The sequence below is a fragment of the Bombus pascuorum genome, chromosome 8, assembly GCF_905332965.1.
Source record: "Bombus pascuorum chromosome 8, iyBomPasc1.1, whole genome shotgun sequence".
NCBI classification, from domain to species: Eukaryota; Metazoa; Arthropoda; class Insecta; order Hymenoptera; family Apidae; genus Bombus; species Bombus pascuorum.
The window spans coordinates 12,355,819-12,371,406 of record NC_083495.1 but is presented as its reverse complement, the minus strand read 5'-3'; the positions used below and the strand labels follow the sequence as shown (position 1 = coordinate 12,371,406).

Genomic DNA, 15,588 nt, shown 5'->3' with positions numbered 1-15,588 from the left:
TAATATTACGTTAATAGTTTCAATATTCCTTTCCTTATCGAATACTTTTTTATATTTTTTTACTACATAGAAGAATACTATTTTAATTGCAATATATTTTATGTAGATATAAAAAAATTTCATCTACGGTATAATCTTTCTATTTCATTTATCGACAGAAGTATTTAACTACTGTTGATAACAAAGAGATCGTGATTAACAGATATTTTGCCAATCGCCACATACGATTATGATTGATAAAAATAAAAAATTTCATGTAATATCATTGCTAATTTAGTCATCTAAATCAACATTGAAAATAAATAATTTTTTTATGCAAATCAATAAAAAATCTAATAGCATAAATTTATATATTTTCTATTTCCCAGCATCCAGTTTTATAAATTTTTCTATCTTCTGTACTACTTTTATCCCTTTTATTTTTCCTTACATGAGATTGTTGTACATTTAATATCACTTATTCGCAATATTTTTTATTTATCTTTCCTTGAATTTGAAATTTCGCGCTTCAATGTCCTGTATAGTTCGATGCTTTATCGAATGATGCTATACTAGTTTATGAATACATACATAATCATTCAGGAATCTATAAGCCTTAATAGTTCGTTTTTACTAAGTTTTGTTACAGAAAACATGTTCTCATAAATCAAGATAATTTTCAACTTTAATTTATCGAAATTTATTAACGTTAAACTAAAAATCGTTCAATGAATCTTTCCGGATGCTTTTATGTAGCCATAATTTCACATATCAGCACAGCTCCACCAATAAGATAGGAGTTACGTGATAGCAATAGAGGGGAAGAAGAACATATAGAGATCTGAAGGTTACTTTTGTCACATTCAAGTTTCCGTTAACCGGCTTGGAAATTTTCTATGCTTGTTTCGACCGTGAAGTGTTAAAAACAAAATTGTAAGTAAATAATAATTATATCCTGAGTCGAAGTTTCTCGTATAATAAACCCTTTAAAAAGTATATTTTGTATGTTTTTTCCTTATTGATAATTAAATAATAAACATAAGATACTTGTACGGAAAGTCGGCGCGTCATTCAATTAACCGAACAGCAGATAATTTGAAAATTAGTAGTTGAAAGAAATAAATGTTATTATATGTTCATAATCGATCGATAAATTTAAATATGCAATTAGAAAATGTTTCTTAAGTCTAGAAGAATATATAGTTATGCTGAATGTTTTATAGTTAGAAAGTTGTATACATACATACATTGTACATACGACTAGGAATGGTATTAAATTACCATTGGGAGAAGTTTTGGGTGTATAGAACCATATGGTTAAATTAATACGAGAGACAACGAATCGCGCCAATGTAATTAATATTTTCAAATGTGTTATTTGCATTAATTGATAGCTTTCTTATAAATTTTTTATAAACAATTTCATTGCTATAAAAAAAAGATAAATGCCGGTAATATGTCTATCTTACTTAAATAGAAAGTGCAACATTTTGTTATAATATTTGGCGCAAGTTTATATATTATTGAATCCAGAAATAATATTCTTTTTATATCTAAGCTATATTAAAATATAAAGATACAAATAGCTATACGAGTAGTTAGTAGTTGATACTTTTTATTTAATTGTCTTATACTTCATAATTTATATAATATAATTTTTGTTATCAATGAATCTTTGTTTTTACTTTGTGTATCTTATACTTCCAGCAAGATGCCGGTCTATAAATTGACTTACTTCCCAGCTAAGGCATTGGGAGAACCAATCCGTTTTCTCTTTAACTATGCTGGTACTCCATTTGAAGATGAACGTATCAGCAAAGACGTCTGGCCAGAAATAAAGCCCTGTAAGCTTAAAATTTAAAGAAATTCTGTTTCTTAAACCCTATCTTTCCTAATTTAACTAAAGTAGCTAAATAAAGTAGAACACAATTATGCAGAGTATAACAAAGATTATTGTTTACTCTTCATTGCTCTATAAGATATATGGGAAAACAATAGGTATTGTTAAGGAGACAATACCCTTTGTTCGCTGGTAAATTATCAATAAATTAAATTTACCAAAACAGATAACAGGAAGCTAGATATTTAAGAAACAACATAATCTGTTATGATGAACTGAGGAAATTAATTATATTTGTTTATATGAAGTTTTAAATTAAAATTAATGATTTTCAATTTTAGAAATACATTTGGAAAACTAAACAGTTTGTTTGATAGAATCTTTGATTCTATTAGTTATATGTTTTTAGTGACTCCTTATGGCCAGATTCCTATGCTTGTAATTGATGGAAAGAAGGTTGCTCAGTCTACAGCTATTTGCCGTTACTTAGCCAAACAATATGGTTTAGCTGGAAAGAATGACTTGGATGCTCTTTATATTGATGCCACTGTTGATACTATTCATGATATTCGTCATAGTGAGTATCAGTGCTGTTTTGTATAAAACTTATAAGAGTCTTGGTAACAAATAGTACATATGTGTTCAGGTATTTATTAGTTGAAATCTGATTTAATATTTCATTTAATTAAACGATACACGTATGTCAACAATAGAAGACAAAGGATTAAAAAGGATTGTAATTCTATCTTCAATATCATTTAAATTTCGCGCAACACTGTATTCAAATTAGTATAACATTAGCGAATTGTGTTTAATTGAAAACAAATTTTCAGAACTTGCCTCCTTCCACTATGAGGAGGACGAGAAGGTCAAAGCTAGAAAACGCAAGGCTGCTGAAGAGATACTGCCGTTCGTTTTAGAACGTTTGGACCAGCAAGTGAAGGAAAATGATGGTTACTTCCACAATGGTACCCTCTCCTGGGCTGATTTAACATTCGTTGCTTTGCTCGATTATCTTAACTTTATGTACAAGTCTGATTTGATCGCGAATTACGAAAATTTAAAACTGCTGGAGGAAAAGGTCCTACTTCTGCCTAACATCAAAAAGTGGATTGAGACGCGCCCAGTTAGCGAATGCTAAACTTCACAATTACTTATGGTTTTATAAGCGTTTAAAGATTGCTGTCTTGATGTATTCAGAGAATAAAAGACGGATCACGTTGATGGAAGTTTGTATGAAATATACTTATCGCTTTTAATATTCATTAGTTCCAGTTATTACTGATACTTTTGTCATTTAATTAGGGTTTTTTCTTTAGATGACGTTGCGATAGAGAACTATTATTTGTGTATTCCTACAGAAACATACGAACTATATAAACTGTTGACATCATGTTGCGCTTTTGTATTACAAAGATAATAATAAAACTATCAAACAAACATTAATTATGGTTTTTATTATATTCATTAAGAATTGAAGATTACCTCCTTGGTGATCTTGAAAATATCGTATTTTACAAATGTTGGACAAAAAAAATGTATGATAATTTTATTCAATACATTATGAGCATTACTTTAAAAAAAGTACGAGTCACATATTTCTGCGAAAAAAGCATGATTTTTATCGATACAATAATGTTCTTCAGTTATCGCTTTAAAGTTGAGTACTTCGTTGATTCCACGAGAGAACTCGCCTACAACAAACAAGATACCGTATGTAAAGGAATTAATCTGCTTGCTCGTTGCTAGCTACAGATAAGGCTTGCGTAAAAAAAATATGCATTTTAGTTCATGTGGGATTATTTGCAATTTGCAAGGCGGAGAATTACGTAGGAGGTAATTTTGTCGATCAATAATTTAGTTAATAAAAGATTGAATTTTCATGTACATAAATGTAAGTAACGTTCAAGTATTAATCATTACATACAATTTTTGTATAATTCGATATCTTGTTCACTTATATCTTACAAATGATATATAGATAATATTTATGAGATAAATTGGAGCTATTTTTTAGTTAACGCCACTTTTTTTTGTTTTCTGTACTTTTACTATTCTTCCAAAGATATCAAAGAATCGATAACTTCAAATTAAACTAGAATTGCTTCGGTATATTGTTAATCAATGGCTATTTGTATTCACATCTATAGCAAAGGAAAACCGATTGCAAAATTAATTACCCATGCAACTCCGCAATCTGAAACTATGTGTGATCGGCCTTGAAGATGACAAATCTCAATGTTTGAAGCAGTACAAAAAAATGATAATTTAATTTATCAATTATCTCTTTATCAAACTGTGCGAAATTTGTATACGCATACAGAAAAAAAACGGGGTTCAAACATTAATCAGCATGAAGTATCAATAATTATTGCTGAGTAATTATTAGGATTAGAGTTTTAGAGTATCGATCGTATGGAGTTTTAACTATCGATTTCCACAATTTGTTGTTTTTCTAAATTATGTCTAAATGGTATCAGTTTTTGAATATTTTATAGTTTACACTCCAACATACTGACGCAAGCTATCGTAAATAATTGTAAATTATGCAATATCATTTTTTTTATATTTCATAATCTAAATTTTAATCTATTTTCCATATTTAACATCCTTTTTTTATTGTTCGTGTTCCGTCTTGTACGTTCTTCAAAAAATCTTAAGCTCGTGTTAATTTACGAATGTTATGCTTTATTGATTTATATAAGATTGCGCAATCGATATCTGGTAATGACTTATATTTTACTGCTTACTTAAAGAACAGTCGATATTGCCTTTTCTGGATACATATAAATAAATAGATAACATTATCTTCAAATATTATTACACCAGTGATAAAATTAAAATCATCTTACGAGAGAATGACTGTACAAGATTCTTATTGACATTATTAATTCTAAAAATTTGGCCCGTACCGACAATTTTATTTAGAAAGTCATTTCATTTCAACACGTGGCTCCACAGATCAATGTTATTTATCATTCTAATAAAATTTCTTGATCAAAACAAACGATTACGAGGACAATTATCTTGTTTTCTATCTCTTGTTTTTTAAAGATTTATAATCTTTCGTGACCTGATTTTTAACGACTTATAATCATTTTAGTTATTAATTATTAAATTATTATAACAATCAGCTTTAACTCCGAAATTTCTTGTAAAAATAAAGCTGAAGAATTTCAACCCGTTCAATAAACTTAATTTTTTTATAACATGAAAAATATCATAAAATATCGAGAGATCGTAAATGCGAAATCATTTTTCCTGAAGGACTCTAAAAGTTACCCTATGTGATGTAACATTACGTTATTGATCTTTTGCTATTCCCATGACTTGTAAAATTTTACCGCTCCAGAAACCCAACAATCTGACATTATGAAATAGGTCTAACCTAACCTCAATCTAGACAGTGGCTAGTTAGATTATTGCAATTCGTACAATTTTATTATTTACTATTTTCAATTAAAAAGAGGGCATTGACTTTTCATCAAATTATAATCAAAACATATTTCCTATCATCAACAATTTGTTAACTTTGAAATTAACCATCTTTTACATAACTTATCGTTGTGTGCGCAATAAATAAATAATTTGCAATCTACTAGAAAATTTAGCCTTGCCGATGAAACCGAGTATAGAGAAGTGGAATCTTACCTCCCTTTTCAAACAATGACAGTCTTTTTAGCGGGCTAAACAATGTAATTACAATAAATATTGCTCGTAACCGTAACGGACGTTATTCAACGCCCCAATAGATCGTTTAGTTCATAGACTTTTTTTATGATACCCATTACGAAGTGATTTACTTATTAACAAAGCTGTGCCACGAAGGATGTTACTCTATCAAGGAATTCTAGTTGATTCTACCATGTACGCTATCGCGATTTATCACACGAATATCATTCAACATGGTGGGGGGAATGATATTCTCGGAGGATTGCAAGAACTATTTATATGAAGCTCATGGTCGGTAACTCCAAGCAGTATTCTACAAGAGATCAACGCGTCTAGTTCACGTTCCAGCGTAAAATATCGTAAGTCTTTTATGTCTCTATACCATTTTTTACGTGATAAAGGTTCTGTAAAAGTTTGTACTTTGATATATTTGCATCGTGGCAATGTAATATCTCGCTTTATTTTCGAAATTTATTAATAAGTTATATTCTGTAAAAGTTTGTACTTTGATATATTTGCATCGTGGCAATGTAATATCTCGCTTTATTTTCGAAATTTATTAATAAGTTATATTATAAATTAAAAATTAAATTAATTTGAAGTTTCATTTAAATGCTGCTATTGCGTGATAAATAATTTTCTTTCCAAACTTCAAATAATAATGGTATTTTCGAAGGAAGCTTTATAATTTGTACTCTCTTGATATTGACAGAAGCCGAAGGTAATTAATTAACTTCGCTAATGATGTTTGATTTTATATCATACAGTTGGAAGTCAAGAGTATACAGTTGGATATATTGATCCATGTTCGTTTAACTGAAGAGAAGTGACAGGTTTCATTCAGAGTCACTCTGAAGTTTCACACAACTTTCTTGCGCAATATTGCGCAATGCGCAGTCATACTCTTAAAAAAGTAGGAAACTTGAAAATTTGAGAAGTGTTCTCCAGTCTTTGCAAATTTTGTCAATTGTTTTTCTATGATTTCTAAATATCAGAGATAAAAAATTAGACTGTTACATATATTTTGTAAATTTTAAACAGACATTTTAATAAAATTAACAAATTAGTAAATGAGTTAAAATATCAATCGATAACGTGTGTTCTTTATCGCTTAGCTTTTGTGTCTTTTCTGTTTATTGACGTTATAACTATAGTAATGTATGCGTCAACGTAAAAAAATGAATTTTGTTAGCCGGTTAGTCGTTATACACGTATGATTAACGGAACTAATGGTAGAAACCGCGAACCTTCACTTCACTAATCATGTTCAATGTCACGGATAATAAACATGAATTACAACGTAATAGTGAGTTGAAAACTACGAAGTACAAGGTTTCTTTTAGAAAATATTAATGAATGTTGCTGATTTAAAGTACTTGAACAATTAGAATCTTCTACTGTTAGACAGCTACACTTTGTCAGTTTGACGGGCAAGAGTTCATTTTAACTAACATTACTTTGTTTGTACGGTCGTAATTAAAAATTTCAATCAGTGGCTGAATTTCGATTCTTTTTTTATGCGAGAGCGTTGCAATTATATATATTTACGATCAAATTTTTCTTGTTCGAAGAGATCAACTTTGAATCTTCAACTTCTAAAGCTGAGAATGTTCAGTGCTTCAATTTCCAATTTTACAAATATTACAATTTCTAAATATTTAATTTGTCAAGGACCATGAATTTCAAATATTACAATTTTTCGATCTCCTCAATCGTCATCTTTTTTAACTTCCTAACTTTTTAATTTTTATTTCAAAAATACTCGAAGTAGCGTTTCAGTGAAGTGCAGGGTATTATTCATAGATACCTTACATAATACTACATACAATTCATAACATACGTTAGGTGTTCACCTTGCGAAGGTAACAATAGATAATCAGTGATGAGACTTAGACAGCAACATTATTGTGCCATCAGCGATTGCGTGTTTCATATAACGTGAATCATGGCAAAGATATATCGGACGTACGAGTAATACTGCAACTCATGATATTATCAAAATAAAACTGTTCAATTACCTACGTATAAAGTTATATAAATAAATTTTAGAATATTATATATATATTTGTAATATATATATAATATATATATTTTTTGTAATAATATTTCCAAATATATATATATATATATATATATACATATATATATATCATAAAATGTAAAAATATAATAAAAATATAACATAAAAATAAAAAGATAAAATAATATATATATATATTTGGAAATATTATTACAAAATTTTCAAACTGATTTCTATTATAATGTGAACGATCTTAGATTAATTTCCATCGTGAGAATATAAACGAAGGATAACATTACTCTAGAAGCAAACCAATACAAAATAATATTAGAAAATTTGAGTACAACAAATTATGTTTGTTTAATACAGAAAATGCCCAGCTACAAATTGACTTACTTCAACATCACTGGCCTTGCTGAACCAATTAGGCTGGTTTTGCACCAAAGTGGAATTAAATTCGAGGACAAGAGGCTCACTCAGGACGAATGGCCGGAAGTTAAAAAAGGTAAAAATTCAATCTCATTTCGGAAGGAGCACATCTATAAATCACTGGACATTTAATAAGTGCAAAACCCTAATATATTAATTTCATACTTATCGTATGAAGTTTACGCTTTTCAACAGTTTATGATACAAAAGAACTTTTAAGATACAAGTTCAGATTATATAAAAAATGTAATTTGACTCAAAATTAATAAATGTCCAATGAGGTCTCGATGGAAGTGTATAAACTTTCTTAAGATTTCCGTATAAACTGTATAAATAACGATATCATATTTGACTCCTGTCGAAGATACGTGATCTCTACGCTATGTTTCCCAAAGAGAAAGTCAAGAACTTTGATTTTGATAAATGTTTGAATTCCTCTGTTCACGCGTAATATTAATTAATGACTTGTTGATTATTGATGATCGCGAATATTTCAGGTATGCCACTTGGTCAAGTACCCGTCTTGGAAATCGACGGCAAGGCTTACTATCAATCGAAAGCAATCCTTCGCCTGCTCGCCAGGAAGAACAATCTCTATGGTTCCAACGATGAAGAAGCTTTCCTAGTCGATGCCACCGTTGACACCATCGATGACGTGAGATCAGGTAGGCGTCTATTACGTTGCGTTAATTCAATTTAACAGTACTTGCTCTATCATTATTTGATTTATAATTATTTTTTCTTTCAAATGAAGAACAGTCCACATAAAAACATACGTATACTTGAAGAGAATATTTCGAATTTATATTTATAATTATAATATATAATCTATTTTGTATTTATAATTTATAGCATACTCTCAGTACCACTGGGAACAAGACCCTGGATACAAAGCCAAGCTGAAGACCAACGCTGAAAACAAGCTTCCCATGCTCCATAAGTTGGATGAGCAGGTGAAGAACAACGGAGGACACTTTGTCAATGGAAAGGTAATTGTTTATTTGTTTTGTAAAATCTAGAAATTAGCTGCTCAGAAGCTGTTTCTTCAATAATCGACCACAAATTGGATAATTGAAAAGAGCGATATTTTCAAAAATTTTCTTTGTAATTTTGTAATTTTTTTAAAATTATTGCTCCAAATTTGTAATCTTCATCTTTATCTGAGTCTACTTTCCAGATATCAATAATGAAAAGCAAAGTAAAAGTAAAAGAATTTACAAAAAGTAGGGTCGATTAATTTTTGACTTTCTTAATATCAGTTGAAGTAATGTTAAGCTTATTTCTAAGCCATATTTTCAATTGTCGTTGTAGTTGACATGGGCTGACCTTTTCTATGCCGCACAATCGGAAACCTTGTCCAACATGCTGCAAACCGACATCAACAAAGACCACCCTGAACTGAAGAAATTGGTAGAGAAAGTCAGGTCACTACCCAACATCAAAGCTTATCTCGACAGCCGACCCAAAAGCATGTTTTAAGCTTAGAGACTTTCTACGTGCTTTAGAGTTCAACAGGACTTGATTGGTTTATTTCCTTGCAAGTGTACTTGCAGATTCTTTTACATTTAATGTTTTATACAAATTTCACGTCACGTTTATGAAAGCATAGATGAGATAGATGAATGGTTTTTACAAATTGTTATGTATGATATGAGTAGAAAAATAAATATCGCTTATATTTATTCAAGAGTTTTTCTTTTGTAATTGCGAAGCAGTGAACTTGTATTTTCAGCGAAATGAAGTACAAGAATGTACAAAGCATATTTCATAATTAATTACATAATCAATTCGCACTGTATTACCTATGAACGATGTTTCCTTAAAATATTACACGATTTTCTGTAATTTCCAAATGACCTTGCTCTATGTTTAGTATCGCTATAATAACATTTACTCTTAATTAAATTTGAAATCGTCTGAGATCATGTTTTCACGGTATTATTCAATTTCTTCCTGTATCTATTCTTAGAAAATTTGTTTAAGCGCTGATGTTTACGAAAAATGAACCATGAAATCGTTTTCTTACAGTTTTCACCGTTTCAGTGATTTATAATGATGTTTGCGTGCGCGAAAAGGATCAATGAACACGCGGAAAGGGCGTATACAACACAGTAGTGTTAATTGATAATATTAAATTTCGATGATCTTGGATCTTTTCATTGTGGGCGTTTTTGCAATACACTGGGGAAGCATTTATGCCAGACTAATAATATGATTTACATCAGCTTGTTCGTAGATCCCCTGCTGTTCGGTTACAATATAAGATTTACAAATACCCTTTTCTTAAAAGACATACATATTCAGTATCTTTGTTTAAATTTCAAGTCTTAAGTTCTTCTTTCTCAGATTCTCCTGACTGTTGCCTATAGAAATTCGCATACACATATTCTTACTTCAAAGCCTCAATTTCTCAACTTTTTTCTCTAGTTCATTAAGTATTTATGCTTCGCTCGTTCGACGAAGGGGCGCTTCTCCTTAAACGACGTTAAGTGATTAAGTCACAGTTCAGTTCACCCATGTATCGTGCCAATTCCATACCAGTAAACTCTGTCTCATCATAGTCCTTTAAACTAGAGTTACTGATATTGTTTGCGCTCTCTATACTCGGATGACTTTGGAATTGCGGTGCCACTGTCCTTGTTTCCGGTTTCGGCGCCGAACTAGTTACGATCTTCTGTTGAGGTGAAAATAGCTCTTTGGTTCCTAATCTCAATCTGCCGGCGAGTATCCCTGTTTAAAGAAAGTTAAGAAAATTATAGCTTAGAAACTCGTAACTCGAAACAGATTAATTATAATTTAAAAAGCTATAGCCTGTATCCAGCGAAATAATTCGTCAAAGAGCGGAAATATTTGATTTTTTCGATCCACAATTAAATATTATACTGTCTCTTAATGTGGAAATAATTACGGTGATCAATGCTTAAAATCATTACTTTCTACGCCAATTCTTATATTATTAACCTTTATCGCGCGTTAACGTGACTATTACACGCTGATTGCTATGGTCGTTAGCCGAAGGCCATGAACTTTACAAATATCGAAGATTGACGAATCTATTCAAAGTTACCGCTCATTTAGACGTAATCAATATTTGATAAACGATTCAGGACTTCACCTGGACAACCTGGCCCTTTTTACAATATCGTCACCAAATACCCATAGGTGATTTAGTTGATCTAACCTAGGCTTATGTATTCGTACAATCAAGAAAAATTAAAAGTAACAGATAAAATCTCACTTACCGAGCGTGACAACTCTCGGTGCTCTTTGAATGTTCACATAAGTCGCAGTCACGTTATTGTTGCCTTCGTTGAAACTTTTACTAACGGACGACATCAGGGTAAACTGACTGGAATTCGATCCTCTGGATACGCTTCTGCTGTATTCTCGATGATCGATCTTATTCGCCACAGAGTCGAACTGGTTTCGTCCATTGTCCTTTCGACCGTTTAATCCGGTAAGTTCGGTGGTATTGGTCGTTCTCAGCTTTTGGTTGTCGTCGCTAACGGAGATCGACGGCGAATTCTGACGATCATCCGTCTGCCTGAACGTGGACCTCGCGTACCTCGAAAGGCTACTGTACGTCGGCTGTCGTGGTACTGACTTGCGGGAGGACCACTTCCGCCCGCAGTGATTCGACAGCATCGACTGAAAGTTAACTTCAGTTTGTTTAACGCACTTTGTCAGACTCCGTCGCAATCTTTTAGGGGGGGAGGGTGGGGGCTCGATTTTTTCTTAATTTTCAGATCTCTTTTGTAATTTTTACGTTTGTAATAGTATTTACTGTAATACTGTCATTTTCTCTTTTTTTATTTTTTCACTTATTATTTTCACAATTTGGGTGAAAAGTCGTTAATAGCGAGTTCCAGTTCTTTATATCTCTTCTTCTTATATTTTTGACGCTACAACGTTATTATCATTCGTTAATTACTATCTTCGTCGGTAGATTACTTGTACCGTCGATCGGTACAAGTAGCTTGTCGGAACGAAAATTAACTTCGCACAGATTTTCTACTCGTTTGTAGTATCTTAGATTTTTCAGGATCGTTGTAAAGCTCTGTAGTTTTCTACTTTAGAGGTGCAGAAAAGAAAACATAGAGAATGCAAAGAAAGACTACGGAAATATTCATTTATAAAGTTAAAATCACAGTCAAAATGTAACAAGAATATACAAAGATACATTCATTATTCGTTACTCTGGGGGATGATTGATAATTGAAACAGGATCGTTGACAGGTAGATTTCGATTCAAAATTCTCAAGTGATAACTTACCTTGAAAGCCTCCCTAAATTTGTTGGACATGATGTTGTAGAGCAGTGGATTCACTGTCGTGGAAAGGTAATAAAACACTCCGGACATGTACGTGAGGATGGTGTAGACTACTACTAACGCGTCTTTCGGTTCAGTCGTATTCTTTGCATGCACAGCCAACAGCCTTTGAGCGTGGAACGGTGCCCAACAGATGAAGAACGCCACTACTACTGCAACTGCAACGATCAAATAGTTTCCGTTCCATTTTTTCCTATAAATGCATTTATTATTGGTATTTACAGCAGATAATTCTACAATCGGACGTATTAACCTATTAACCGGATCGTCCTTAAACGAAACATTACGATTTTAAAGATAAAAATTAATAAAGATAAATTTTATTTTCATTGATGTTAATTTTAGTTCTTGCAGATGTACATATGGCAGAGTTTATTTTTAACGAAAACGAAGCCACGTGTGAAAGAATAAAGGAACTTTAAAAATGAAGAAACTACAATGTCCACGAAAATTATTTGTTACGTCCAAAGAAATTATCAACCACAATGACGAGTTAACTCGTTTCGCCTGGTTAACAGGTTGAGTCTCTCGAAGTAGAAATTACAATTTACGATTTTATTGAAGTTTATATTGTCTGTATTGGGAATTTTAGATCTGCATGGATTATTATTATTTAATTATTTGAGGGTGTAATAAAATTATGAAAAATTCAAAATAAACATTCAAAAACGATCTATAAAATAATTATACCTTTATCCTTGAGATCTCCTACGTTGTTGGTATCGGATATAATAAGTATATATACTTTTAACGTTTTGTAAATAAATATTAGTAATTCTGTTAAGTATAATAACATTTACAGTGAGAAATTTCTAATATTATGGATCTTTTTTGGAGTTAAAATCAAATATAAAAGTAAGTATTTGTATAGCATAATTGGGATCATTTATAAACTCAAGATTTTGGAAATAACTAAATTTCTATATTTGCCTATAATTCGTGATTAGTAACTCGACACAAGCAATTTGTGTCGGTATTAAACTTCTCTTTAATTAAAGTATCTATCCCATAAGCTTTAAGGCAGATTTGCTTCAATAAATCCTTGAATTTTTGGAACCGTAATATTTTATGCAAATTTCGGAAGAATTTGTGACAAACGATCGGATAGTGATAATAGTATACAGGGTGCCCCAGTTATTTGGGGCCAAACGTTGTTAGCACAGCCTTATAAGTCAAGATAAGGAGAAAACGTCACATAAATATATGTTATTAGAAGCATCGTAATAATAAACGAGATCTTCAAAGAACAATAAATCCAATTTCATTGTTCGTTACCGCTTATTTTCTATATCGGAAACAACATATCTTAGATAAAACCAAATAACTCAAAGCAAAATTTAAAAAATTCTACTGGCTCATCGGCCGACGTTTCAACTTAAACACGCAAAGTAAAATTACACTATACAAAGCCATATTAAAACCTGTTTGGACCTATAGAATCCAACTATGGGGAACAGCAAGTAATTCCAACATAGAAATTTTTCAACGATTCCAATCGAAAACCTTAAGATTCCTAATAGGTGCACCTTGGTACGTCACCAACGAAACGATACATCACGACCTCGAGATACCCACAGTCAAAGAAGAATTATCCAAATTCAGCAATAGACATAGCACGAGAGTTAACAACCAGCAAAACCCTCTAATTACTCATCTAATCGACACGTTGGAACAGGTCTGCAGGCTAAAAAAACATTACACCTTAGACCTAAGCACTAGATTCAAGTAGAATCAAACATACTATAAACACTTATTAACAATGTCATAGTACCACGCCAGATAAATTTACTTAAAATTCTCTAACGAGAATTGATTGTAAAATAAACGCAAATAATAAAAAAAAATTTGTATATCATTCTTTCTAGTCATAATTTTAGTTATCTATAACTAATTATCTACAACTTCTAATGACATATAATTATTGACATGTTTTTTCTTATCTTGACAGAACGTGTCAGTACAGAACGTATTTTAGCTTGGAACAGTGGGATCACTATGTATATAAATGTAAAATTAAAAATAAAATACAGAATGCAAAATTATAATAAAAGAATAGTAATAAAGAGGCAAAACAGGCAAAAGTTCGCTTTTTGCCTGTTTGGTAGATAAATCGATGGGCTTATAAGGTGACGTTAATAAACAGCACGGTAGGAGAGCTCGTAAATTTTTTCAAACCGCGTCGGGGCCATTTACCTTCATTTCCGACTTTTTAACATTTCGATCTTCTGTATTTCTACCAGGAGGAAACAAATTTGTATCTTTCCTGCTTACAGTCGACATATTTCTCATGAAAAAAGTAGCCTCAAATAATTAGTCATTAATTCTCGTGATAATAACAAAGAGAGGCGATATTAATTATCTGTGAAATGTTTTATTCAACAAATAATACGAAGGAAGTAATGAAATACTGCTAATTTAATGGCTTGCTATGTTAAAGAGTGGATTCTCCCACGACCATTTTATTTGAGAGAAAATCTACAAGTATTTTAGTTTGATTCACCTTTTTATTATTTGCGCCGGTAAATCGCTAGTTCTTCGTTCACCGGAAGTTCCTTTTCAAATAAAGTGAGTTCTATGGCAAGAAGACAGAAGTATAGTCTAGATTCCTTGAATAACTGAATATATATTAGATTCACGTCTCTGCACTTCTACCTTTTCGAAAGTGATCGATTCAGTCCGATTCAATGGACTGTTAAGCGTTCGAAGGGTCCTGTTTAATTCAAATACTTGAATACTAATGAACCATAAAGATGTTCAGAATTGTTCGTAATTAGATAAGCGTTGTACTGAATTAACGCATAATACGAAATACCGTTTTCCTAAATTAAAACGTTAATACCATCTAACAGGTACATTAGAGAACGTAACATATTTAATCTGATATTAAATAAATGATAAGATAAATAATATGATTTTATAAATAAATCTAATCTAAATATATATATTTGATCGTATATTTTTCATATAATTTGACGATTGTTTCTTTAATAATAAACAACATTTATTGCTTCAGATTTCTTAGAAACATTTGTTCTAGAATGAAAAAGTTATTAAAAAATAATGTTTCGATAATTTCGTTACTTCGAAAGAATTTATTTGTTCAAAAATGGTTTAGGTTTTTGAACAAGAGAATCGGAAAGGATTCAAAGAATATTTTAATAAAGATTTGGATGTTTTAATCTTCGGAATTGTGTAGTCATTTTGACACACAAAATACAGCTTGGTTGCTTCCCTAATGAAAAGTCGCCAACCTTGAATTTCATGAACCTGAATTATTCCAATATTTACATAATCGTCCCCAACTTGAGAATGTATGTA

The 15,588-nt window shown here is 31.1% G+C and overlaps 3 protein-coding genes across 4 annotated transcripts in view; 2 read left to right on the top strand and 1 right to left on the bottom strand.

Moving 5' to 3' along the window:
• The first annotated feature begins 777 nt into the window (after positions 1–777).
• On the top strand, positions 778–3,265 carry LOC132909653 (glutathione S-transferase-like). The gene is made up of 4 exons (XM_060964591.1): positions 778–912; positions 1,687–1,823; positions 2,229–2,396; positions 2,653–3,265. The coding sequence occupies exons 2-4, from the start codon at positions 1,691–1,693 to the stop codon at positions 2,958–2,960; spliced, it is 609 nt and encodes a 202-aa protein (XP_060820574.1). The 5' UTR covers positions 778–912; positions 1,687–1,690; the 3' UTR covers positions 2,961–3,265.
• A 2,430-nt stretch (positions 3,266–5,695) lies between these two features.
• On the top strand, positions 5,696–9,622 carry LOC132909651 (glutathione S-transferase-like). 2 transcript variants are annotated; one of them, XM_060964588.1, is made up of 5 exons: positions 5,696–5,850; positions 7,881–8,016; positions 8,438–8,605; positions 8,793–8,929; positions 9,252–9,622. In XM_060964588.1, the coding sequence occupies exons 2-5, from the start codon at positions 7,884–7,886 to the stop codon at positions 9,417–9,419; spliced, it is 606 nt and encodes a 201-aa protein (XP_060820571.1). In that variant the 5' UTR covers positions 5,696–5,850; positions 7,881–7,883; the 3' UTR covers positions 9,420–9,622. The 2 variants fall into 2 exon arrangements, with proteins under 2 accessions (XP_060820571.1, XP_060820570.1); XM_060964587.1 differs by lacking the exon at positions 5,696–5,850 and adding an exon at positions 6,366–6,404.
• LOC132909644 (pyrokinin-1 receptor-like) overlaps positions 9,282–15,588 on the bottom strand; it is a 27,628-nt gene continuing 21,321 nt past the window's right edge. Inside the window, exons 3-5 of the mRNA XM_060964580.1 lie at positions 12,214–12,428; positions 11,183–11,588; positions 9,282–10,670 (exon numbers count right to left, since the gene is read on the bottom strand). Of these exons, the coding sequence (XP_060820563.1) occupies positions 10,426–10,670; positions 11,183–11,588; positions 12,214–12,428 (866 nt within the window). The 3' untranslated portion in view covers positions 9,282–10,425. The remainder of the gene's footprint in view (positions 10,671–11,182; positions 11,589–12,213; positions 12,429–15,588) is intronic.